The sequence below is a fragment of the Neophocaena asiaeorientalis genome, unplaced genomic scaffold, assembly GCF_003031525.2.
Source record: "Neophocaena asiaeorientalis asiaeorientalis breed wild unplaced genomic scaffold, Neophocaena_asiaeorientalis_V1.1 scaffold161, whole genome shotgun sequence".
In the NCBI taxonomy this organism is placed as follows: domain Eukaryota; kingdom Metazoa; phylum Chordata; class Mammalia; order Artiodactyla; family Phocoenidae; genus Neophocaena; species Neophocaena asiaeorientalis.
This window is the reverse complement of record NW_020171987.1, coordinates 714,992-740,212: the sequence shown is the minus strand read 5'-3', so window position 1 is coordinate 740,212 and position 25,221 is coordinate 714,992. Positions and strand designations below refer to the sequence as shown.

The following is a 25,221-nucleotide window of genomic DNA, read 5'->3' as shown; positions in this document are numbered from 1 at the left end:
AGGAAATATGGGGGGAGTTGGTTCCATTCTCCACTAGAGTGATGGGCACCAGCCATAAGAGGACATTACATTCCCTGGTCACAGGGACCAGCTCAGGAATGGGCAAATGACCCAACCAGATGCAATGAGATGTAACAAAACTTTTGCTGGAACTGTTGGTAGAGGGATATTTACTCTTTATGATGGATGTGAACTGCGATGTGATTCTGGAGAAACCATGGGCTACCATATGAAGCCAAGTGATGCTAGGAGTTGAGCGATGGGAAAGCTCCTAGATCAAGCCATTCCTGAAGTCATGCCTGCCTTCTGAACTATTCAGTTATCTAGAGTAGGCAAGTTTGTCTTTCTGTCATTTTTTAACCAAAAAAAGTCCTGATACTGGGATGAGGCAGCAAAGGAAATACAGGAGTAAGAGAGATGGAAGACGGTGCCCTGTCATTCTCAGTTCCCTTCTTTCTTAGCATTTTGGAGCCAGGTCTACTTGGGATCTGGTCTCCTTACTCTTTCTCATTCCCCAGGTCATCATCCCCTCCTGACTTTGTTTTTTGATTTCCTACCCAGTCAGGAGTAAAATCCCTCACATTTTCAAACTTCTTCTGTTTTCACCTTGCCAATCTCCAACCCTGGGTCACCAGAACAACACTCCCCAGCCCTTTTCTCATCATGGCAAACTCAAAACATGACACTCTTTGAAGGGTACCCTGGGGTAAACTAGAGATTTAGGGTGTCTTTATGGGTCTTGGGGGGGGAAGTCCATTATATTTTTTAATATTATGAAATTTTGATCTAAAAAAAAGTAAAATACAAAGTCCCAGGGAAGATACAGCTTTGTATGAAACTTCAAAATAAAATCTTTTCAAAATGTTAAACAAGAAATTTGAGCTTTCTTCTATGGACATGACTTTTTTAACATCAGTTTAAATGCTTCAAATGCTGTCCTCGAATCCTAATCAAGACCTTTTATTGATTTAGATTTTTTAAATTAATTTATTTTTTATTCATCGGCAGGTGGACTCCCAACTACTGTGCCACCAGGGAAGCCCAGTTATCTATATTTTTATCTTTGTAGTGTACTTTCTTAACATTTATTAATAGTAAGCTTACTTATTTTATATTTAAATTTTTTTTTTGAATTTTATTTATTTTTTTATACATCAGGTTCTTATTAGTTATCCATTTTATACATATTGGTGTATATATGTCAATCCCAACCTCCCAATTCATCCCACCACCACCACTAGCCCCCCGCCGCTTTCCCCCCTTGGTGTCCATACGTTTGTTCTCTACATCTGTGTCTCTACTTCTGCCCTGAAAACCTGTTCATCTGTACCATATTTCTAGATTCAACATATATACATTAATATATGATATTTGTTTTCCTCTTTCTGACTTACTTCACTCTGTATGACATGTCTCTAGGTCCATCCATGTCTCTACAAATGACCCAATTTCGTTCCTTTTTACGGCTGAGTAATATTCCATCGTATACATGTACCACATCTTCTTTATCCATTCATCTGTCGATGGGTATTTAGGCTGCCTCCATGACCTGGCTATTGTAAATAGTGCTGTAATGAACAGTGGGGTGCATGTGTCTTTTTGAAGACTTTTTAATGATAATCTCTTCAAATTCTTGGTAGTCACTATCAACGAGAAACTGCACGTTAGAAATAAAAAAATTAAAACCATTCTTTGGGAAACTTTCAGAATGTCGACAGCTGAAATTATATTTAAAGAACCAACAGTCTCTTCTCTTTTTCATTTCTACATACAAATGTGATTTCTTGCTGATGTTTCTTATGATAAAACAAATGGACTTTGAATCCAATTGGATTATTTTTATGTCAACTATTTCCAAATAATGGGAAGCCCTAATGTGGAGAATGCAGGTGTATTTTTAAGTCTCCTTCTACCTAAAATGAAGACCATGACAATAGTTCATCAGCCATGGGTGAGAGCTTCCCAGTCACTGTCTCAAGACACCCTGCTGTCCCGGCCCGCAGGGTGGCCAGGTGGGGCATAGACTGTGGCCTCCAGCCGAGAGCTGCCTCTGGGCTCCTGCAGGCAAAAGCGCAATGACCAACATCAAGGACCATGATGTACAGATGCTCCACCGTGGAAACTGGGTGAAGCCAGCTGTGCAGCATGACTCCGCCCAGCCTGGACAGAGAGCTCGTGGAGCTGCTGTGCACACGGCTGCTGTGGCTGATCAGAAGGGGCCTCCCGGGAGGCCGGTGAGGGCTTTAGCGGGTGGCGCTAAGCCTCTGCCTTCATGTACAACAGACGCTCGCGTCCACTAGACGTAGCATCACAAAGTGAATGCGCCCTGCGTAACCACCACTCTTGGGAATAGTAAATTCACCTGTTGACACAGATGACGCCCCTAACCCCAACACCTCCACTTTCTCCTATTTTTTCTTGTTTTTCCCTTCACCTCAGCCACCAGCATCATCTTTCTGAAGGTCACCTAGAAACCCAATTCAAGGCCCTTTCCTCAGCCCTTGACTCCTCTCTGGAGCAACCAGAACTATTTCCTGCCCTCTCTAGCAAGAGACATTTCTCTCTCTCGGGCCAGGACCAGGAGGTTTTGTGTGACTTGTTAAGGAGACTTGAGTGTAAAGCCCTGAAGTCTCTCGGAAAAAAACCAAAAAAACTCATAGATGGGGCTAAATGAATGAGCGCCAGGTTTCAAAGAAGCAGTATTTGTAATGACATTAAAAAGTCAAGGCTGCTACGTTGGCTTTCAGCATTTTTCATCTTTGAATGCTCAATAAAACTATTTTTGGCAAAGGAAAAAAAAGAAACATTTCTCTCTTATCGACTGGGGACTGTACCGTCTTGAGCCTCTTCTTACTTCTTGATGCCTTACTTTCTTAGTTTTTTTTTTCTTTTCCCCTCTCCTACCCACTATCAATGGGGTTTCTGACCCTCTTGTACTCCAAACCTTCTACACACACTGTTTTCACCATCACTATTGTGTGGACGAATTCAAAATCCTGCTAGTGGTATGACTGTCCAAGCTCCAGTTCTAAATTTCTGCCCTCTCTTTGGACAATTCCATCTGAATCTCCTGACAGCACCTCTCGCTCATCACGCCCAGAGGCCCCTTCTTCATCCCAACCCCAAATCAGCTCTTCCTTGCCACCTCTCTGCTTTGTTAAGGGCACCACCATCACTCCACCTCGGCTCAAACTCTTGAAGGTAAACTTGGTTTCTCAACTGATTGCCGAATCTTGATGATTCTCCCTCCTGAATGCCTGTCACATCCAATCTCCTCGATTTTGGTAGATGCCACCCTATCCTGGGTTCTTTACCTCTCACCTGGATTATTACAATAGCCTCCCAACTGGCCACCTTCGATAGATTATTACCAGTTTATTGCACCCCAAAACTCCCTTGTTTAAAAGCTTTCAATAGGGAATTCCCTGGTGGTCCAGTGGTTAGGACTCCGTTGCTCTCACTGCCCAGGGCCTGGGTTCAATTCCTGGTCAGGGAACTAAGGTCTTGCAAGCTGGGCAATGCAGCCAAAAAAAAAAAAAAAGCTTTCAATAGCTCTTTATTGACCAAATTTAGCTTAACTTCTTAGCCAGACATTCAAATCCCTTCATAATCTGTCCCCAGCCTATCTGTGTAACCCAAGTTCATTTATAGATTCTAGAAATATTTACTGAGCTCCTACACTTTGTGCCAGACTGGCCTAGGTACTGGAGATACAGCAATGAATGAAATCGAATTCTCAGTTCCCATGGAATTAACATTCTAAAGAGAGTCAGACAACAGGCAAACATATATGTTAGATCATAACGCTTGTAGAAAAATAAATTCGGGTAAGAAGGTAGACGGTGATGGGAGTGGCATATTAGATGGGATGGTCAGGAAGTCCTTTTTGATGAGGCGGCATTTGTCTAGAGACTCGAATGAAATGAGGGTGAGACTTATGGATATCGAGGGGAAGGGCATTTCAGGTAAAGGGAAAAGAAAGTTCCAAGTCCTTCAAGTCAGAGCATGCTTGGCAAGTTGGAGAAACTGCAAAGGGGCCAGAATCGATGAGCAGAGTGAACAAGAAGGAAGAGATGAGAGAGAGTCGGCTGGAGGCCAGGTTATGTAGTCCTGGATGGATGACGATGTGCATTTAGGATTTAATCCTGAATGAAGTGGTAGGCCCTGGAAGGTTTTGAGTAGTTGAGTGACATGTTCTAAAAAATACTACAGACAGCTGGGGAGAGACTGGATTGAGAAGGTGATGAGGGAGAGTGAAAACTGGGAGACCAGTTAGGAGGCTATTGCAATAATCCAGGTAAGAGATGAGACGAGCGGTTTGAAGAGGGTAAGAAGTTGTTGAATTCTGGTACGGTTTGAAGGTAGTGCCTCTGGCATCTGCTGGTGGATTGATTGGATGTGAAGTGTCAGAGGAAGAAAAGAATCAAGGATGATTCTCAAGCAACTGGAAAAGCACAACTGCCATGAACTGAGCTCTCTGAGAAGCCTGTGGGAAGAGAAGGAAGTCTACAGGAGGAGGAAAGTCCAGTCTGGGGCGTATTAAGCTTCAGGTGACCATGAAGTATCCAAGTGAAGATGTCAAGTTGTCAGTTGAATAGTTGAGTCTAGAATTCACGAGAGAGATCCAGGCTAGAAATAGGTTTGGAAATTGTGTGTAGATGGTATTAGTGTTCAGAGGGTAGGAGAGATCTCTTAGAGAGTATCCACAGAGGCCAGTGGACTGAGCCTGGGTCACTACCACATGCAAAGGTTGAGAAGATAAAGAGAGCTCAGCAAGAGAGAACTGTGGGTGGAAGGAAAGAAAGCCAAGAAACTATGGTGGCCTGGAAACCAAGAACAGAAAGGGTTCAACAAGGAGGGAGTCGTTTGTGATTTGTTTAAAAATAATCGTGTGTGTGTGTCGTGTGTGTACACGCATGTGTGTAATGGAGGGTGGGGGGCTAGTTGGTATATAAAATAAACAGGAACTGCCACATTGATCATTGCTGAATCTGGGAAGATGGGGGAGCTCATTTTACCATTTTCCTTATTTGTGTATATGTAGGAAATTTCCCCTTAAAAAGAAGTGACAGGGACTTCCCTGGCGGTCCAGTGGTTAAGGCTCCTCGCTTCCACTGCAGGGGGTGTGGGTTCCATCCTTGGGCAGGGAACTAAGATCCCGCATAACGCACTGGCGTGGCCAAAAAAAAAAAGTAACAAAATAAAACAGAGAAACTGAAACACTGATGGTGCTGACGGGTCAATTCAGAGAGTGGATGTGACCTGTAGAGGCACTGGTGGTGGTGACGAGCAGTCTCAGCAGGGATGAGAGCCTGTTGGCAGTGGGTTCAAGAGAGATGAGGAAAAAAGGAGCAAGTGAGTGCGATCACCTCCTTCTAGGAATTCCGAAGGAAAGGGGAACAGAGAGAAGTGGGTCAACAGCTGGAAGGAGATCAAGGGGCCGGCGGTGGGTAGGTGGTTGGTGAGCTTAGGATGGGCTGAGGACAGTCATATTTCCTACCACTGCCCTGCACACAAGCTCTAGACACAGCCCCGGAAAGCATCCTCTCCCCACGTTCTCTGTCCACACCTGCCCCTCCCCATTCATCCCACCCATCCACCAAGGCCTAGACCACGTTCCACCTCCTGCATCATCCCAACTGTATGTGATGTGTCCAGGTGTCTGGTTTCTACCCACATGCAGAATTTTCAAGAAAATTTATTATATGAAAGTTTTGGTTGTGGTGCTGTTCGGTTGGGGTCTCTGTGGCTCTCACCTCCAGTGTGTGTTTATGCTGTAGATGAAAGCTATACAATGCTCCCCTGACGGCCTTCGGAAGGGAAGCAGAACTTCTACAGAAACAGTAAAGTTTCTTATTCCTTTAGATCTTGGAAGATAGCATTCGATAGTAGCAACGAGAAGAGTATCTTTCACTTGCCTTTCCCACTCTAAACGACAAGGCTAGAAGCACCAATTCACGCTAAGGGATCACAGACTGCTATTTATTTTTAAAACTAACTGAAAAGGCTCAGCTGCTACCAAAGGACTTCTCTTTGGAAACATCAGAAGTCGGGCGGGAGCAGGTGGGTGGGGAGAAGAAGCCTTCTAGTTTCAGCTCCGTGAAACTGCCCTGAAAAGTAAGATGTGATGGAAAACACTGCTTCCCTCACACCTCCCTCAGAGTATATAACAGCGAGGAGACCAGGGCACTGTCTTAAGATTCTTCCTGCAGAGAAGTTTCCCTCAGAAGCATTCATTTTCAGTGCAAAAGGCAAGAACAGACAAGACACTTCTAATCAGGATTAAATACAAGATGCATCAGAGATGGGCTGTGAAGAAATTCTCAAGAAACGAGAGATGTTATCAGTGCTTCTATGATGAGAAGGCTAGAGGGACAAAAAAATTTTCTGTTCCTATATAGCTAAACTGAGGGAGACAAGAGCAAACACATCTTTTTTTTTTTTAAATTGAAGTACAGTTGGTTTACAATGTTGTGTTAGTTTCAGGTGTACAGCACAGTGATAATTTATAACTGAATCACTGTGCTGTACACCTGAAACTAACACAACATTGTATGTATATATATACTTTTTTAGATTCTTTTCCCTTATAGGTTATTACAAAATATTGAGTATAGGGACTTCCCTGACAGTCCAGTGGTTAAGATTCCATGCTTCCACTGCAGGGGGCATGGGTTCGAGCCCTGGTCAGGGAACTAAGATCTTGCATGAGGCCAAAAGAAAACAAAACAAGAAAATATCGAGTATAGTTCCCACATCTTGACTGAGTCTCAATAGCAAGTACAAAAAGGCACGTGAACCTCCTGCCCTAATTACTGCCGGGTGCCCACTGTTGCCGAGCCCTGTGCTGTGTATGACAGAGTCCCTCCGTTCACGGTGCCCAGGGGAGACCATCACGACACAGCGTGACAGCCAGGAGGCTACCTGTGGCGGGAAGGCCTCCCTGATCCTGGGGGTAAGGGAGCTTGGAGCTTTCTGACAGAAGCAGCAGAAGCACCAAAGTTTCCTGAGTGCAGAGAGCATGGAGATTTGGGACAGCCAGGAGTCACACTGCGGTGAGACCCAAACCTGGATATACAGGTGGAGACCGGGTCACACAGGGCCTCTGATGTCATGGGCCAGGGAGCTCTGACTGGAGAGGAAAACAAGAGCAGCTTCGCAGTTTTGAAAGATCATTCCGGTGGCGGCAATCTAAAGGGAAAATAGGGCTTCCCTAGTGGCACAGTGGTTGAGAGTCCACCTGCCAAGGCAGGGGACACGGGTTCGTGCCCCGGTCCGGGAAGATCCCACATGCCGTGGAGCGGCTGGGCCCATGAGTCATGACCACTGAGCCTGCGCGTCCGGAGCCTGTGCTCCGCAACGGGAGAGGCCACAACAGTGAGAGGCCCACGTACCGCAAAAAAAAAAAAGCAAAAAAAAACAAAAAGGGAAAATAGACCATGTGCCGACTTCGAAATTGTGAAAACTGGTGACTCTTGTTGGTGTGACTTGCTGTCAAAGCCAAATTCTGTTTTTCTGTGTTATATTCGGTTATGCTTATTTTTGTACCTCAAAGAGGTGAGGGTTTCATTCTATTTGTGTATTTTTAAACATTCAGATAATTTCATTGTTCACCTATGTATCTTCGATCACAAGAGCACAATGTAATCAACCATTGTGAGGTAGCTGGACGATAGTTACTATGAAAACGACCTTCAGCTATGGAACCAGGGGCTGCTTCTTCCCTGGGGTTTTCATGCCCTCTCCCCACTTACAAGCCCCGATCTGGAATTTCACCTATGCAGTGATTCCCAACACTGGCCTATGAAAAAGTTTTCACCAGTTTGGGGTTAAATGTAGAAGCAAAGGATGGTGTAGTGAGACTTTCATAAAACAAAATTTGGTCTGCATAAAGGCATGTCTTTTCTTCTAAATTATGCCTCACTTCCTTTTCGGGTATTAAGATTCCCTTTATTTTATGAAACGATGGCAACCCAGTTTTTTGTAAATGACCTTTCATGGCAAAACAGTTGGCTACCCCAGATCTGTGCACTGATTTTTTTGAAATGTGAAATCGTCTTAGAAGCTTGGGAGGTCACCTAACAGCTGAGTCCAGGGAGGGGATGGACACATCTGGAATTGACCAAGGCTGACGATAACCTGCCAAAGCATCAGAGTTGACAGCAAACTATGTGACAATCAGGAAATGCTGGCCCAGTGTGTGATTTAATCACTTATTTCTTGCTAACTGCATCTTTGGAATTTAGCATCTTTATGAGAATTATTAAACTTCTTTTCACGGCCTCTGCGTCACTCACATTTAAATATTGTTAAATAAGGTCCTAAAAATGTGTTTACTTTCCTGCTCCCAACTTCATCTTATTTTGGAGAGAGGTGCTTGGGGCCTATTACCTGTTAGCACCAAAGAAACAGCTTCAATAGTTTGGGACCCTGGCACAGAAGCAGCCCTCCTCACAGAGGCTGTATCAGAGCCTTTCAGGGAGTACTGACTGCACAGTAAATTAGGACCTGGAGTAGAAAGACCTGTGTTTGGGTCTCAGCTCACAACTAACTAGCTATGTTACCTTGGGTCAGAGCTTCCTCAGCTACAAATGAGGCTGATGACGGTACCTCCCTGCACAGAGTGGTTGTCTTTAGGGCATCTTTGGGCTTGGAGACTATTCCATAATGGTCATATTGCTATTACTGTGAATACAGGATGTTTACAAAGCACGGGTTTTTACACAAGAATCATGTCAGACCTGAAAAGCTTCTTTTTGATCATCTGATCCAATCTTGGCATCTTATAGATGGGGGCGGGGAGAAACAAGTTCTAGAGAGGACAGAGAAGCAACGAGAGGCAGAGCCTAGACTTGGTCTTTGGGTTGAGCCCTGGGGTTTTCTCTACCACATTAGTTTTCTCCATCTGGAAGTATTTGATTCTTAACTTCCAAGTTTCTCAGGAAGGAAAACGGAAGATTTTCCAAGTCTTCATGCTAATCTCTAGAACGCACCAAAACCAGGTGGATTTTGATGGGTGTGGTGGACAGCAGCAGGATCTGATGCCAGCAATAAAAGGGACACAAAGGCATCACCAGGAAAACAAAGCAGACGCACTTTCTATTAGTTTAAATCAGTAGTTTTCTTACAATACTGCACTGACACACGATTATTAGAGAAGGAATGTCCTGACATTTTCTGAGCATTTCATGGAAAGCAAATGTAACCAGCCAGGCAGCCGAGTCTTCCACATCTTTTCCAAACACAAAGCAAAGTTGTATGTCGTAGCTCAGGAAAGTAAAGTTTTCTTATTCTCATCTACAAAACTTCAGTGTCAGAAAACAGTTATTATGAAGTGGGCTGAGAAAGAAAGTGTTTCCTTCGTGACGTCCCAAATCCTGACTCCAGACTTCCACCACCACCCCCCACCCCGACTTCCCAGATGACTTTTTATGACACTGCAGATGGTAATGTGTTCAGGGGCTAAATGGGATCTCCTTATTATACTTCACTACCATTGAAAGGAAAAGATAAATTAAGAAAAGTAAGTCCTGGAAAATGCACAAAGGCAAGGAGAAAATATCTGGGTATATTAAAAATGAGATGCTCTTTTCACGTAACTCATTTAAAAGGTTACAATTACCATAAACATTTTAACTCCATTAAAGACTGCTGACAAAAGCTTGCTCTTACATCTGCAAGAGCCTTCTGCGTTTACACGGGTTTGGAAGAAAGCAATGCACCTTGTGAAAAGAGCCACCAATCCTGGTGGAGCAGGCGTCGGACTATTTGGAGTTGCATAGGCGTTTTTTTTTAGATCTGCTTTGTACAAGATACCATGAAACCTTGACCAATTTCCATTTTTCAATAGTTAGTGCGGCAGTCAGATGTTTTAATCCCTGTTGTGCTCAAACGCACGAAAGTACTCTAGGAAAGAAACACTAAAATGGCATTTTGAATAAATTCACTATACATTACGTAACTTGGGAACAATAAAGGAAGAAGCCCAAGCATGACTCTAGTATTTCATATAGAAAAGCACTGCAGGAAGAAACTTTGTTTAAAAACATTAAAACCCAGGTGAATATAAATACGTGTTTGGTTCATCTGTGCTATTTGATATAGAAATCCTATCAGATATTCAATCTACAACGTGACCTGTTTGGGTTTCTCACTGTATTAGCAGAAGAATATACACTGCTGCATATACTCACATATATATGCATATACATATATAAAATTCAGATCATGAAAATTTGTTTAAATACACATACTTAAAACCTGTACCTCTAAAAATAAATACATTAGCTTCTAGTAGGCTAATTTTCAAGAGTTCCTTCACAAACCAATCAGAACACAGTTTCCCAACAATGGCATGTGACCAATTAGCCACTCTTTAAATCCATTATCTATCAGTAAATGTGTTTTTTGTTTTTTGTTTTTTTAAATTCAGATGTACAACTGAAATAGCATTCCCAGAATAGAAGATGAGAGAATTCTGGCTTTGAAAATAAATGTCTTGGCTTCCTTAATGCTTAGTTCCTACAGATGTCTAGTCTTTGCCTCTGCATTTATCAAGCAGTGGGAGAGCATTTTCTAGTGACAGCATTCTCTTCCACTGACATTACCTTCTAATTAAAGGAGTCAGCTGGCACTTCCTTTGCTGTTTGGTGCAAGGGAACAAATACAACACTGTCTGTATCTGATATCACTCCCATCATCACAGTGAGTTGTGTGTTTTAACGTAATTTACAACATGCTACCACTGAGGTACAGCAGAAGCAGCCCTGGCGTTAAAACCAAAAAAAAGAAAGAGAACAAAAGTCTCCCAGGAGAACAACACACACAGGACCGGGTGGTGTGTCTCTAAGTTCTATGAAGTAACTCGGGACCACTGCCAGAGTGGATACATTGGATAGCTGATACTGCAGTTCAAACAACAGAAAGAGACGATGAAAAGATTCAATATACCTCCTTTAGAAAGGATGAAATTAACAAAATTGGAGCTTTACTTTTTTACTTTTCCATTTCCAAAACAACTTCTTAAAATGATATAAGCCAGACCAAGTTCTTTAATATAGCACAATATTTAACAACTTTGTCATTTGGTTTTGAATACAAGAATTTCAGAAATGTAGGAAATCCATGATAAATAATAGCAAGAATATTTAATGCCATTGTCTAAATGTTTTAAAAGGAAAATCTATCATAGTTGAAATACAACTTCTAAAAAATACAGTGTTCTAGGCGCTCACAGTTCTAGATTGCTAACTTTATAAATTAAAGTGGAAGTTATCCGTATATAAACAAGGCCTCTTTTTCACTGATTTCGATCTCATTTAAACCTTTGGATATTTCAGTCTTCAGATTCCACAAGGTAAGGCTGAGTTTACCAGATATAAACAAAATGTTTAAGTCCATGATGTACTGTAGCACTGAGGAAACAAATGCATCAAATATTTACAGGCTGGCTACAATACTTTCTTCTTGTTTTTTTAAAGTCAAATGTGTATCAACATCAAGCCACACTCTGTTTTGAATTTCTCTGGTCGCAAAGAAAACGGGGCAACAGCACTTTTCCTCACTCATCTTTCCTCTCAATCCTGAAGTCAGAGGCAGGTCTTTAAGTCAAACGTCTTTTGGGAGGTGGTGGAGGCATGAACTCCGTGTCCGGGTCCAGGTGATGATGCTTTCGCTTCTGTCCTTGAGAAGCTGCCGCACATCTGTTGATGAACTCAAACAGCATCTCCTTGGTGACAGGGTTTGAGATGCTGTTGCACACGGCTGTGGACAAAGGGAGACGTGAGTCTCGTGTGAGGGTTCATGGAGGCGGCTGACTCGCCCCAGGGAGATGAGGACACGGGGAGACGTTTCCGTCCCAACACGCTAAAACTTTCCATCTTCCCAACGTGGGCGACTTGCTGTGGCTTCAACTGTGCTCCTCCCTCCCCCGCCCCCGAAATGAGTGCATTTCTGGTGGCTGCTCTTTACTATTAATTCTAGACCCAAACTTTAAGTATTTGGGTTTAAGCCTGTCTTCACTACAGTTTTTGATCCCTCCAAACAGTTTGTATAGGATATTGATCTCGCCCAGTGCGTCACACTACGGTCCACATTCAAGCACAGTTTCTAAAGGAAGTGCGCGCTCTAGTCCTCCAGCCTTTCTCTCTCTCAGAGAGAAGCGCACACTGAGGCATGTAAACACGGCACCAGCCACCGTGCCCGCCGAACGGGGAGGCTGCAGTGTAGCTGGCAGGGCGTATTATTCTTTATTTTAGTAACTTGCTTGAAATAAGGTATTACAACAAAATGACTATTAAAGAAAGCACCTTTCCCTATGTGATCAAAATTGTATTTACCCACTTGGTTTTAGGAAAACAACACGGGCTTAATTACTCCTCTTTTCCAAATTAACGCATCCTGTCTGAACACAGACGTTAGTTCCAACAAGAACCTTCGAATGTACAACAGTAACTTTTCAGCCACAAAACTCAAAGTGGCAATTTCTGTATTATCTCATAAGCTTATCACGTGATCATCATCCTCACTGACTGAGCACTCAAAGTGCAATCCTATTAACCTTTACTCTTGGTTCTTTTCTGCCTTTTTCTTTCAGTTCCACTAAAAACAGCAACCCAGAAGTGCTGCCATAGTAGTTCACCTTAGAGACCTAATTAATGCGTGCTGTTTCCCATGAAAGACCCTCACTACTCTGAATTCCCAAAGCACTCACATTGTACCCAGAGCACACCCTGAAGGACAGCATAGCAGGTTTTACATTTCTTTTTTTTTTATTTTATGTTTTTTAAGGTTTTCATTGACTTTGTTCTTCATTGTTTGTAAAACTATCTTAGGAGCTGGAAATTACATTTCCCCAGCTCATGCCATCTTTTGCCATCTGGCAGACGATGGCTTCAGCGTTTTGAATGGATCTGCAATTACCATGGCTTTTGTTGTGGCTGTCATTCAACAAATTCATCCTGTCCGCAGCCCGATTTCCTGCCCTTTAACCCCTCTCCTGGGTGCCCGCAGCAGCCCACAGGTGAGGGAGGACAGGAGCCACGCGGGACACAGGCCTGCCACGAGCCCTCCGCGGTCCACGCGGCCTTCAGCCCCCAAAGCTGAACCACAAAAGGCAGCACAGTTTGGTTCTAACACTTTAGCTTTTGTGTGTTGTTGTGGGGTTTTTTTGTTTTTTGGGGGGGGGTGGTTCATGTAACCTCCACTGGGAGGGTGTCACACTCACCCATGGCAGTGTTGTAGGCATTAGGGAAACTTTTGTCTGTTCTCTGTCTCATAAAGACCCAGCTGTTGTTCTCGAATTTGCATTCTATAATTTTGTTGTCATACTGTTTTAGCTCTTTTGTCACCTGTTTTAAAAGAGAATCGAGGAAAACATTTAAATCATCTGACAGGCTTCTTGCCTGCACTATGTGACAGACGCATTAGGGAAATGCCAAAAACACCTCGGTGCCTCTACACACAGAGCTCTTTGTCATCCGAAGCATCTAATCAAGCCCAAGGATGTGGTGCGCACTCCCTTGTACACTTGCTCATCAATCTGACACCTTATAAATAGTCGTGAAAACGGCTGTCAATATATAGCAATTAAAAGAAGCTAAGGAGAAACCAGCCACTTCTGGGCCAAATGCAAATACGTTACCATAGGGACCAATGCCTTCGATATTGTCTGTGTCCCTCTGGCTTTCAGAAACTGAGTATCTGTGAAGGTTTCAACAACTTTTAGAAAGACCACACCACCTAAATTCCTATGTCGGAATCTAGGAAATCCCCTTTACTGGTTAAGATAAAAAGTTCCGCATAAAGAGTAAACATGAGGATCTGATTCAGGCTATGTGCCCCCTAACTATTTAGCTTTTCAAGCAGTGATGATTAACTAAAAATCCCATCTTTAGGCTATTTACCCTTTTCATCTCCAAACCGGTATGAATTTAGAGATGAAGCTACCTTTGATATTAGCTGGTAGGTTTTTTGGTTACTTCACCTCAGATGATTGAATATGGATTACAACTTAGTCTATCAACGCTAACAAGTATCCATGGCAACTATAGAACCTTTGAAAAGATATTTCATCGGGCTGTGAGGATGGTTTTCATAAATAGGAACCTAAGCTTATCTTCGCAGTTTCAAATCAAATGCCAGTCATGGTAATATTTTAATTCTGTCCTCGTCTTTCACAGCTAACAACTTTTCCTCACAATACGGAAGATTGCAATCAGTTAACTTCATTAGGATTATTTGAAATGCTCTCCTTTTTCTACCCACATATTCACTACCACCTAGGAATATGAAGGGAAGCAAATTTTTAAAAGATGCTTTCAATTCACAGATTAGGCAGTGCATATCTCCATAAAAACGTTCAAATTGTAGTCCTTTTCCCTTAATGAGTATTACACTTGATTGGACTATTTGCATTTTCAACAAATCTGACAGGACCAATACATTCAGTGTATTGGAATCAGACCTGCCCAAGAAAGTGATGCTCTACTTACTTAGCAAACTTGCTAAATTTATTCTCAAATATTCATTATTCTAGTCTCAACTCCCCTCCCTCCCTTCCTAGGGATCTACCTCCTTTTATTTCTGATACGTTATCTATATCCAAGTGTTAGGCAACTTATTCAGGTAAGGTAACCACTTATGTTATACCATAAGTAGGGTCTAACAGATAAGTTTCTAAACCTTTCAGCTTCTCCATTTTCTAATTTCTAAAATGGGCAAAGGAGTTTCTAATACACTGGGACATTGGAGCAATAATAAATGAAAGTGTCTGGCACATAGCAGACAACCACTAAAATTCTTAATTGAATATAAAATTAGGAAATGAAACATTGCTTTTTTTTTTTAAGTGTACAAATAAATTTACTAAAGATACCAAGATGACATGGAAAGGTACACTTTGAAAATACCTGTCAAGAAAATTGTATCACACACATCTACAAGAATGTCTTGCTATCAAATAATGTGCAGTCTGCACTTCTACTGACTACCAATCGTAGTACATCTTTATCACATATTTACCATTCTTCTGTTTCTAGTCTCAGAATTGCTATAAATTATGTGTTGCTCCATCTGACTACAGCGATTAGGCAGTATTATTAAGTATGTGTGTATCTACCTGGGTACGCATTAACAATCCAGGAAATAGGGCTTTCCAGAAAATGCATGCACCTACCACTAACCTAAACGTATTTCCATGCTCAAGAACAGTACATTGTTCTTCACTGATCACACCAGTTACATTCCCAAGATAGACACGGTGCAAGGTGCTCAATTTGGGTAGGTAATAAAATATGTTTAACTTTTAATAAATGTATTTAGGTAATAAAATAGATTTAAGATATAAAACAGTATCTTCCATACGTATACAAACTAAAGACAGTTTTCACTAATGGTCAGATGAAGAGAATGATTAGCATACAGGGAAGGAGTTTAACTTTAGTATCCAAATTCTGATTTGTTACTATGACCATAATCATCCTCGGCCATCACATATTATTATTTACTAAAATAGGATCTGGTTAAGCCTTTTATACTCAGCTCTGTTATCCTATTGTGAGCTAATGAGAGCTTGAAGGTAATAAGAATAAAATATTTATAAATCAAGATTTCACATCTGTACCCATAATTACATTGGATTAATGAGATTCTACTGTTTTGGGGGGAAAAAAGGAAGAAAAGAAAAAGAAAAGAAAATACAGTGTATTTTATATTGAAGAAAACATTTTTTTCATGTATCCATCTTTCTGAGTACCACACCTCTGATACCATTTGAGTCTACCAATAATCCGATGTTAAGAGACAGTCAGATGAAACCAGATCTAGTACCTCTGAAGATTTTAGATTAGCAGGTCAATGGTAATACTTGGAACGAAGGGCCCAAGACAAGAGGCAGGCAGAACCACAGTTGCTCCTCTCTGCACTTTTTTAAAGGAATACTTTTTGGAACCTAAGTGCTGGACACACTACCAAGTCACAAAAGGCGAACCATCAGCGCTGGCTGAACCGTGCCGCTCAGAGCAGGCAGAGATGCGCTTCCGTCTCTAATGGTGGAGCACAAGCCCCTAGAATTTACTGTCCCTGCTCTGTGAGAGCTGTTTTGTTATCAAGAGCTCATCTTTCTTTTCTAGAGAGACTGTACGAAGCGGAGGGGGATTTCTCTGAACTAATGTGCTCTAGAGACACTTTAAAATAACGAATATCTTTGGATTGAGAAAGACACCAGTAAGCTGGGAGTTTTTTAACTTTTAATTTTGAAACAATTTTAGCTCTACAGAAAAGTTGTAAAGATAGTACAGAGAGTTCCAGGATTCCCATTACCCAACTTTCTCTAATGTTTGTATTTCGCATATCATGTTACATTTATCAACTCCGAGCGAGAAGTTAACATTGGTACAATACAATCAGCTAAACTACAGACTTGATTCAGACTTCATCAGTTTTTCCACTGATGTCTTTATCTGCTCCAGGATCCAGTCTAGGAAACTGCATTCCTTAGTTGTCATGTCTGCTTAGTCTCTTCCAACCTGTGACAGTTACTCAGACCTTCCTTGACACTCTTGAAGAGTGCTAGTGAGATATTTTGTAGAATGTTCCTCAAATTGGGATTTCCTGATGTCTTCTCATGATTAGACTGAGGTTATAAATTTTGGAAAAGAACGCCAGAGAGGTAAAGCGCCCTTCTCATTGCGTAATGTCTAGCGGGTAGATGAGATCAACGTGATTTCTTCCTGGTGGTGTAAACAAACCCTGATCACTTGGCGAAGATGGTATCTGCCAGGTTTCTCTACTGTGAAGCTACCATACTCTTAGCTCCAGGCACTATGTCTAGCCCTGCTCAAAGATAAGGGAATTAAGCCACTTGCTGGAAGGAAGGGTATCAAAGAATTTGTGGACATTTATTAAAAGCACCACAGAGATCAATACATTTCCTGGGAGAGAGATTTTGAGGCTAGACAAACATCCCTTTTCTTCTTAAAGTTTCGCTCATTAATTTTAGCATTCATCCATGAATCTTGCCTACAGCAATTATTACTGTGGCGTTCTAATGGAATTTTCTATTTTCTCCATTCCTTCTACATTTATTACCTGGATTTCTTCTGTAAGGAAGATTTGCCTTTCTCCCTCATTTATTTATTTGCTTACTTGTATCAGTAAGAACTCATGGATATTTATTTTATTCTTTGGCTTATGATAAAGTAGTATTGTCATTTATTTTCTTGCTCAAATTGTTCTAGTTTCAGCCACTGGGAACTCTCTCAGGTTGGCTCCTGTGTCCTTTTAACTTGCTTCCACTTTTACTTACTTATGCATTTTTAGCATTTAGTCCCTGGCAATACAAGCTACTACTCTAGGCTCATCTTGTATTTTCTCTGCCTCAGCTCTAGAGTCAGCCATGGGGTCCTCTACCAGGATTTTACAAGAAAAATATTACTCTTCGACAGTCCAGACTACGCTAAAAAAGTACTAACACACACCACTTGTTTTGGTCAGAATTTTCAATTATTGAGAAAAAAGAGAGGGAGGGGGAAAGAGGAGTGAGTGTGAGACAGATAAAGAGTAACAATGAGACTCTAAATATGAATATATGTGTATATATATATATACTTAGAAGTTTCCACCCCATCTTTTGTGAACTGCTTTCTGGAACTAAACTACATTGACCATTTTTTCTTTTCTGAATTTAAAATTCTACTCAAGCTCTAACTCTGTAGTGTGACAGAAGGTGAATTTTTAAAACGTATTTCAAGTAGATGAACTCAAACAAAAATCTTGTTTCCACGTAGGCAACTTCAAAGTCTAGTACTTATGAATGAGGCAGAGAAAATAAAACAACAAATAAATCAGAAATGAAATGGAATTATAAAAGTTTTCCTTGTGGTGTCAGGACAATACAAATAGCTTAAACCTGAATTATTAGACAATCTTTTAGAACTACTACCTTATAGTAGGGGCTTAATATATTATTTTTAGCAAGTGCATCCATCTACTGGAGAAAATAAAACCCTTGATAAGCTACCCTTTTTAAAAATATGCTAGACTTAATCACTTCAAAAAACGTTCCTTCACTAAAATCCATTTGTGTTTTTTGCACCTTTATAATGAAGAACTACTGTGTAAATAACACACTTCACATTTGCTAGGTTAGAAACAGTAGCAGGAAGCCTCTCTCTCATGAATGGTGGGGTCTTCAAGCCCTCCAATCCTGAGTTCAACTAATGAAAGTTGCCAATAAAAAGAAAGCAGCTTGGGTTTCCCTGGTGGCGCAATGGTTGAGAGTCTGCCTGCCGATGCAGGGGACATGGGTTCATGCCCCGGTCCCGGAAGACCCCACATGCCGCGGAGCGGCTAGGCCCATGAGCCATGGCCGCTGAGCCAGCATGTCCGGGGCCTGTGCTCCGCGACGGGAGAGGCCACAACGGTGAGAGGCCCGTGTACCGCAAAAAAAAATAAAGAAAGCAGCTAGAACTTGGTCTTATTTATCCCAAAGGTCATTACAGATGAGTCACAATTCCAGGGTATGAAATCCCCACTAAACTACAGATTATTACCTTTTTATAAAATCAGAGTTAGTTATAGTTATTATTCAAAATATAATACATCTTCATATAAAATAACTGGGCAGATAAAGCAACAACATGTTAGTACTGGTTATTGGTAGATGGTGGAGTTAGGAATGACTTAGTTTCTTCTGTGTTTTGCTGTATTGTCCAAACTTTCTACATAATATATGCTTAACTTTCATAATTTTTAATAATAAAAAATTCCTAAAATAAACTATGTTTCATAAAAGATGATAAACATGAGATTGGTTTTTAATGTAGAGATACAAAAACAATAGGAAGAGATAAACCTTTAAACAGAAAAAAAAAGTCTTGGAATAAGGTCCTAAGTCCACAGTTCCCAAACTGTGCAATGAGACAACCTTACAGAGAGGCACTGTGGGGTACTTTAAATTTCCCGGGAAACACAGTGGCACGTGTTGGACACCATGCAAACTATTAGTTGGCAGGAGTTCACATTTTCAACATGAGATTCCTTTGGGTAACATCTCTGCAAAGCTGAGTATTCAGTGGTTATTGTCATTGATAAAAACCAAGTATCACCAGAATCAATGAGGAAAGTAAATGAGGTTGGTGGTGTATAATCTGATTCCAAGGTTTAAGAAATTATGCAGTCCTTAAATGGAATTACATTTTCAAGTTTCTTTTTAAAAAATTCCAACTTTAAATTCTATATCATGACAAAATATGAAACAAGAGTGACAGCAGAACATTTTCATGCATGCAAATTCTTAAAATTTTAGTATTTCATACTTTCTTTTCTAGGAGATTACCAAAATTTTACTTCATCAACATGAGGGCAACAATGAAAACAAAGAGGAAGATGTGGAATCAAGGGAGTTCATCCAGCTCAGGAGAGAAACAAAGGCAATTCCCATCCTAAGGCCGTTTTAGGATGACCACTGAGCCAGTGTGCATAGCAGACTGCTACAAGCTTTATGGGGGCCAGAGGGTAGTGGCTCAAGTAGGAGGAGTTCCACGCCCCCGTCTGCCTTAAATATTGGAACTGAGAAGATGTGTGATGTGACGATATAAAGTGGAGTTTTAAAAAATTCTGTGAGTATAGTATTTAATATAATGACAGATTAAACTAAGAAAAGAAAGAAGAAATTATGCAGTCCATAACACATGCTAAGCTGTTAGGACATAAACATTTAATAAGTAGTTTGGATCAATCCACTTAATAAATGGAATCGTTAGGTATTTCTTTTGGATTAGAAATGTCTATGAGGGAACATGAACCAAGAAAGTTTGATAATCTCTGCCCTATAGCGTTTTCATTCATCCTTCCCCAGATCCTAGTCTCTAAACCCATATGTAGGCTTATATCTAGCACTTAGTGGAAACCAACCAGAGCAGTGAAAAACTTTGCTTGAGGTACAAAAACTAGATGATGGGTACAGAGGAGAATTTCTATCAAGTTAAGTTCATTCGTTGACTTAGATCACTAACATATATATTCCTCATTCATCTTCTCTATTTCAATAAATGATTAACTCCGTTCACCCAGTTCCTCGTGACAGAAGCTTTAGTGTCCTCTGCTCCCTTCCCCTTTTATCTTCCCTCCTATTCACTGCATTACCGGTTCTATCTCCAAAATACATTGAGTATTTGTCTACTTTCTTACTACCATCATCACAGCCCAAGCCCTCACTGTCTGTCAGATTCCTGCAACAGCTTCCACACTGGTTTCTTCTTCTACATTTTCCCCATCCAATCAATTTTTTTTTTTTTTTTTTGCGGTACGCGGGCCTCTCACTGTTGTGGCCTCTCCCACTGCAGAGCACAGGCTCCGGACGCGCAGGCTCAGCGGCCATGGCTCACGGGCCCAGCCACTCCATGGCACGTGGGATCTTCCCAGACCAGGGCACGAACCCGTGTCCCCTGCATCGGCAGGCGGACTCTCAACCACTGCGCCACCAGGGAAGCCCCAATCAATTCTTTACAGTGCAGCCAGATTGGTCTTTGACAAAGGTAAATCCAATCCAATCATTCCTTTGCTTAAGAGAAAAACAAATAAAAGACACGCCGGTTGGAAAGGGAGAAAAAAGACTATATTCACATAAGACACGATCACTTACATAAATGGAATCTATGAAGATGCTCCTAGAACTAGTAAGTTTAACAAGGTTGCAAGGTTAATATACTAAAACCAATTGTATTTCTATATATTAGCAAAGAATAGTTGGAAATTTAAAATTTAAGGAGTATCATTTATAGTAACATTCAAAAACATGAAATAGGTATTTAAAAAAAAACATGCAGAATCTGTATGCTGACAACTACAAAACACCAATGAAAGAAAGGTATCAAAGAGGACCTAAATGAATGGAAAGATATATCATGCTCACAAACTGGAAGATTCAATTTGCTAAGATGTTAACTATACAGATTCAACATAATCATAAGCAAAATCCCAAAAGGATTTTTATATATATAGACAACCTAATTCTAATATTCATAGGGAACGCCCAAGACACTAGAACAGCCAAAACAAAAAGAACAAAGTTGGAGAACTGACACTAACTGATTTCAAGGCTTAGTATATAAAGCTACAGAAATCAAGACAGTATGGTACCGGGTGATTAGAGAGACACATACATCAGTGGAACAGAACAGACAGCCCAGAAAGAGATCCACAATTATAAGGTCAATTGACATTTGACAAAGGAACAAAGGCAATACAATGGAGAAAGAAGAGTCTTCTCACCAGAAGGTGCTGGAACAATTGGATATTCACATGCAGAATGATGGACCTCAACCCATATCTTTCACCTTACACACAATTAACTCAAAACAGAAAGTACACTTAAACATAAAACCTAAAGCTATAAAATTCTGCTCCGCATCTAAAGATGCTGTTAAAAGAATGAAAAGACAAGACAGAGATTAGGATAAAATATTTGTAAATAACATTTCTGACAAAAGACTTGTATCCAGACTACATAAAGAACTCTTAAAACTCAATAATAAGAAAACAAACAACACAATTTAAAAATGGACAATCTGAACAGATACTTCACCAAAGAAGATATATGAATGGCAAATAAGCACATGAAAATATGCTCAACACATCATTAGTCATTAGGAAAATGCAAATTGAAATCACAGTAAGACACTACTATGCACCTGTTAGCGTGTCTAAAATAAGTATCAAATGCTGACAACAATGCCAAGCAACTGAACTCTTACACATTGCTGGTGGGAATGCAAAATACTATAACCACTGTGGAAGACAGTTTAGCAGTTTCTTAACTGTCTTCCAAAGTTAAACATACACTTACCAAAAGAGCCAGCGACCCCACTCCTAAGTATTTACCCAAGAGAAATGAAAACATACGTCTGCATAAAAACCTGAATACAAATGTTTGCAGTAGTTCCGCTCATAATCACCCCAAATTGGAAATAACTCAAATGCCCTTCAACTGGTAAAGAGATAAAACAAATGTTGGTACAGCCTTGCAATGGAATACTACCCAGCAATAAGAACTATTGATAAACTATTGATAAATGGAATACCATGGATGAATTTCAAATACAGTATGCTAAGTCAAAGAAGCTAGATTTTAAAAGCTACATAGACTATGTGATTCCCTGTACATGATACCCTAGGAAAAGGCAAAATTATAGGAACAGAAAACAGAACAGTGGTTGCAGAGTTTGGGAGTGGGAGAAATGATCGCTTATACCGGGGTGTCATGTGGCATTTTGGGGGGAAGTGATGGAACTGTACTATAGCTTGATTCTAGTGGTGGCTATACACCTGTATGCATTTGTCTAAACTCACAGAACTGTACATCAAAAGGAGTAATTTATTGTATGTAAATTTTGAAAGATGAATTAAAACAAAAAAGAAACAAGAAAAATGTCAATTAAAAAAAAAAGTAAATCAAATCATGTCATCCCCTTATCAGTGGCTTCTCATGACACAGCACTAAATGACATAGCCGCTGCTTATTTTTCTAGCTCGTATAAGTTGTACAACTTTTCCTCTACCTTGTTTATCATTATTTGTAAATATAATTTTTTTGTTGATTATCTGTTTAATATCTGTCAGCCAGAATGGTTAATAATTATTGAATGCTTACTAGATGCTGAGCACTGTTCTAAGTACTTTATGTGGATTCATTTATTTAATCCTCGCAACAGCTCTAGGAAGTATCCCCGTTTTTACAGATAGAGAAGCCAAGGCACTGAGGAGTTAAGGAATTTGATTAAGAGTCTCACAGCCAGTAAGAGGCAGAGAAATATACTGCATCCCTATTAGGTTTTATAATCTGATTTAATCTGTATATGAATCCAGTGAGATTTCCAGATGTGGACACTCAAGCCCAGAGAATTTAAGTAACATGCATAAGGATACAGAGCTAATTTGTTTTGGTATCAAAATTCAAATTCTAGGTCTTTGTGAGTCAAAAACCTGTGCCCTCCTTTTCCCTAAGAATTTAGGCTCTAGGTTGAAAAAGTATTACAGGAGGCAAAGGTAAACTACACTTGTGGAAGCTTTTACTTCTTGTGTAATAAACTGTAATTTAAGTAAGTATTTCCAAGGATTATATTCCACTTGGGAGAGCCTGTGGGTGGGAGGCGAAGTGATGTGTGACAGACGAAGGGCGGGAGAACATAACATGCTGGTTTGAACCAAGCACGATGTCTTATCAAGTTTCTTTTCCTTTACTTTTCAAACGCCCACCATGTTGACCTGCACCATCTCTGCTGTTTGCTATTCTGGTTGCGTGCGCATGAACCACACATCATGGCAAATTGCAGAATTTCTCAATCATTAAGGATTTACAATAGGTTAATTTTAAAATGGGCTGCACTTCACAGCTGCAAAGCTTTTGTCTGATTTCTCGACCAAATGAGAAGCCATTATTGGATTGAAGACCTTTCCATGGGCAATGACAAACAAAAGAAAAAGGTTGTGTGGGCAGAACAGGCAGCTCTGCCAGGTAAGGTGAGGTAATGGTTAACAGCTCACTAAACAGACTGCCAAACTCTATGGCACAATGTATCGCACTGTTTAGTACCAAGCATGATGAGAATTTATAAGTAGATCACGGGTTCAGTGCACGCGTGGGATAATAAAAACGATACACAACCAAGGAAAGCTTTACGATCTATAGGCATACCTCGTTTTACTGCACTTCGATTTCACTTCACAGATATTGTGGTTTTTTTTTTACAAATTGAAGGTTTGTAGCAACCCTGCTCTGTCTGATGATGGTTAGCATTTTTTAGCAATAGAGTATTTTTAAATTAAGGTATGTAGATTTTTTTAGACATAATGCTGTTATTGCACACTTAATAGACTACAGTTTGGTGTAAACATTACTTTTATATACACTGAGAAACCAAAAAATTCAGGTGACTTGCTTTATTGCAATATTTGCTTTATTTCAGTGGTCTGGAACCAAACCCGAAATATCTACAAGGTCTGCCTGTACCATTAATGTGGGGAGGAGGCTAAAATGCAATATGCATACCTAATAGTTTTCTCTTTCTAAATAGTTATAAGTACCATGACAGACTTGACTGATGTTGCTTGTTTTTTAAGATGTCTGTCTCAGAGCCAAAGCAAGTAATTCATAAAGTATATCTGTCAGATTGAGTTCGATAAATGGTCTGTCTATTGGCAGTAACAAACACCTAACTTAAAATCGTGTTACCGGTCATTAAATATCCATGCTTAACAAAGTTCACAATACACTGGATCTAATGTTTGAGCTAGGCAGGTCACTAAAATGTCAATGCATAGTTCAAATTTACTTCAACGAGTCCTTCATTTACTCTCCAAGGACTTGCTAACAATTTGGGTCCAATAATGTTCATTTGTTTATTCCTTTAGCAATACATGCTGGTTACATATAACTTTATCTCTTTCCACTGACCCATTTAAAACCCGTCTAATCTTACAGAGACCTCAAGAGAACTGTCCTCCAGCTAGATCAATGTGTCAATAAACCAAAATGCTACCATAATAACTAAAGATTTCCTTCCTGTTCTGCCTACTATTTAGAGGAAAAAAAAAAAAAGGTTGACACGCTTCCCTTTTGATCATCTTCCAGAGTAAACTTGGTCTTTAAAATGACTTGATTTGCCCTATCAGCATTAATGGGCACAGACCCACAACACCTTTGAATCATTAGCTTAGGAACACAGAACTCCTTAGTTTAGTGATAATGCTCTGTGGTGACTGGGACCCATCTGAGCAAACAAAGCTTTCCAGGATTCCTTTCTCACAACTCAGCACCTCGGGTCAGTGCAGACTCTCACTGAGATACTTGGACTACAGTAGCTGTAACTTTGCCATGCACACTGCCTTCTATTTTTATATATGCTTTCTCAACAACTATATTTCTTCTTCTTTGAGAAAGAAATTCTGGAATTATTGACAAAAGCATTACACAAACACAGAGTGACAGTACGCTGCTCAGAACCCTGGAGTTCTGTTTTGTATCTTTATGTACCTTCTGAAAGACATTCACAATGGATTTATTTAAATCTGCCTCCTTAGCTCCAGGTATTGGGGATATCAAAAACCACTCAGAAGAGGTTGAAAGTTTAAAAATGGTTACAATAAATTATCTGTATCAGCTGTCACAGTCCCTTCCTCAAAAAAAGATCTTTCTTTCCCAAAACACACTACAAATATCTT

At 40.4% G+C, this 25,221-nt stretch overlaps 1 protein-coding gene across 3 annotated transcripts in view; it reads right to left on the bottom strand.

The window, feature by feature from the left end:
- Window positions 1-25,221, bottom strand: part of RNGTT (RNA guanylyltransferase and 5'-phosphatase) — a 242,835-nt gene that overhangs the window by 20,515 nt on the left and 197,099 nt on the right. Inside the window, exons 15-16 of one of the 3 annotated variants that reach the window (XM_024747399.1) lie at window positions 13,226-13,349; window positions 11,520-11,763 (exon numbers count right to left, since the gene is read on the bottom strand). The exons of 1 other annotated variant lie outside the window; for it this stretch is intronic. In XM_024747399.1, the coding sequence (XP_024603167.1) occupies window positions 11,603-11,763; window positions 13,226-13,349 (285 nt within the window). In that variant the 3' untranslated portion in view covers window positions 11,520-11,602. Of the gene's footprint in view, window positions 1-10,988; window positions 11,764-13,225; window positions 13,350-25,221 lie in introns of those variants that run through there. One more of the 3 variants, XM_024747405.1, reaches the window with a different exon arrangement.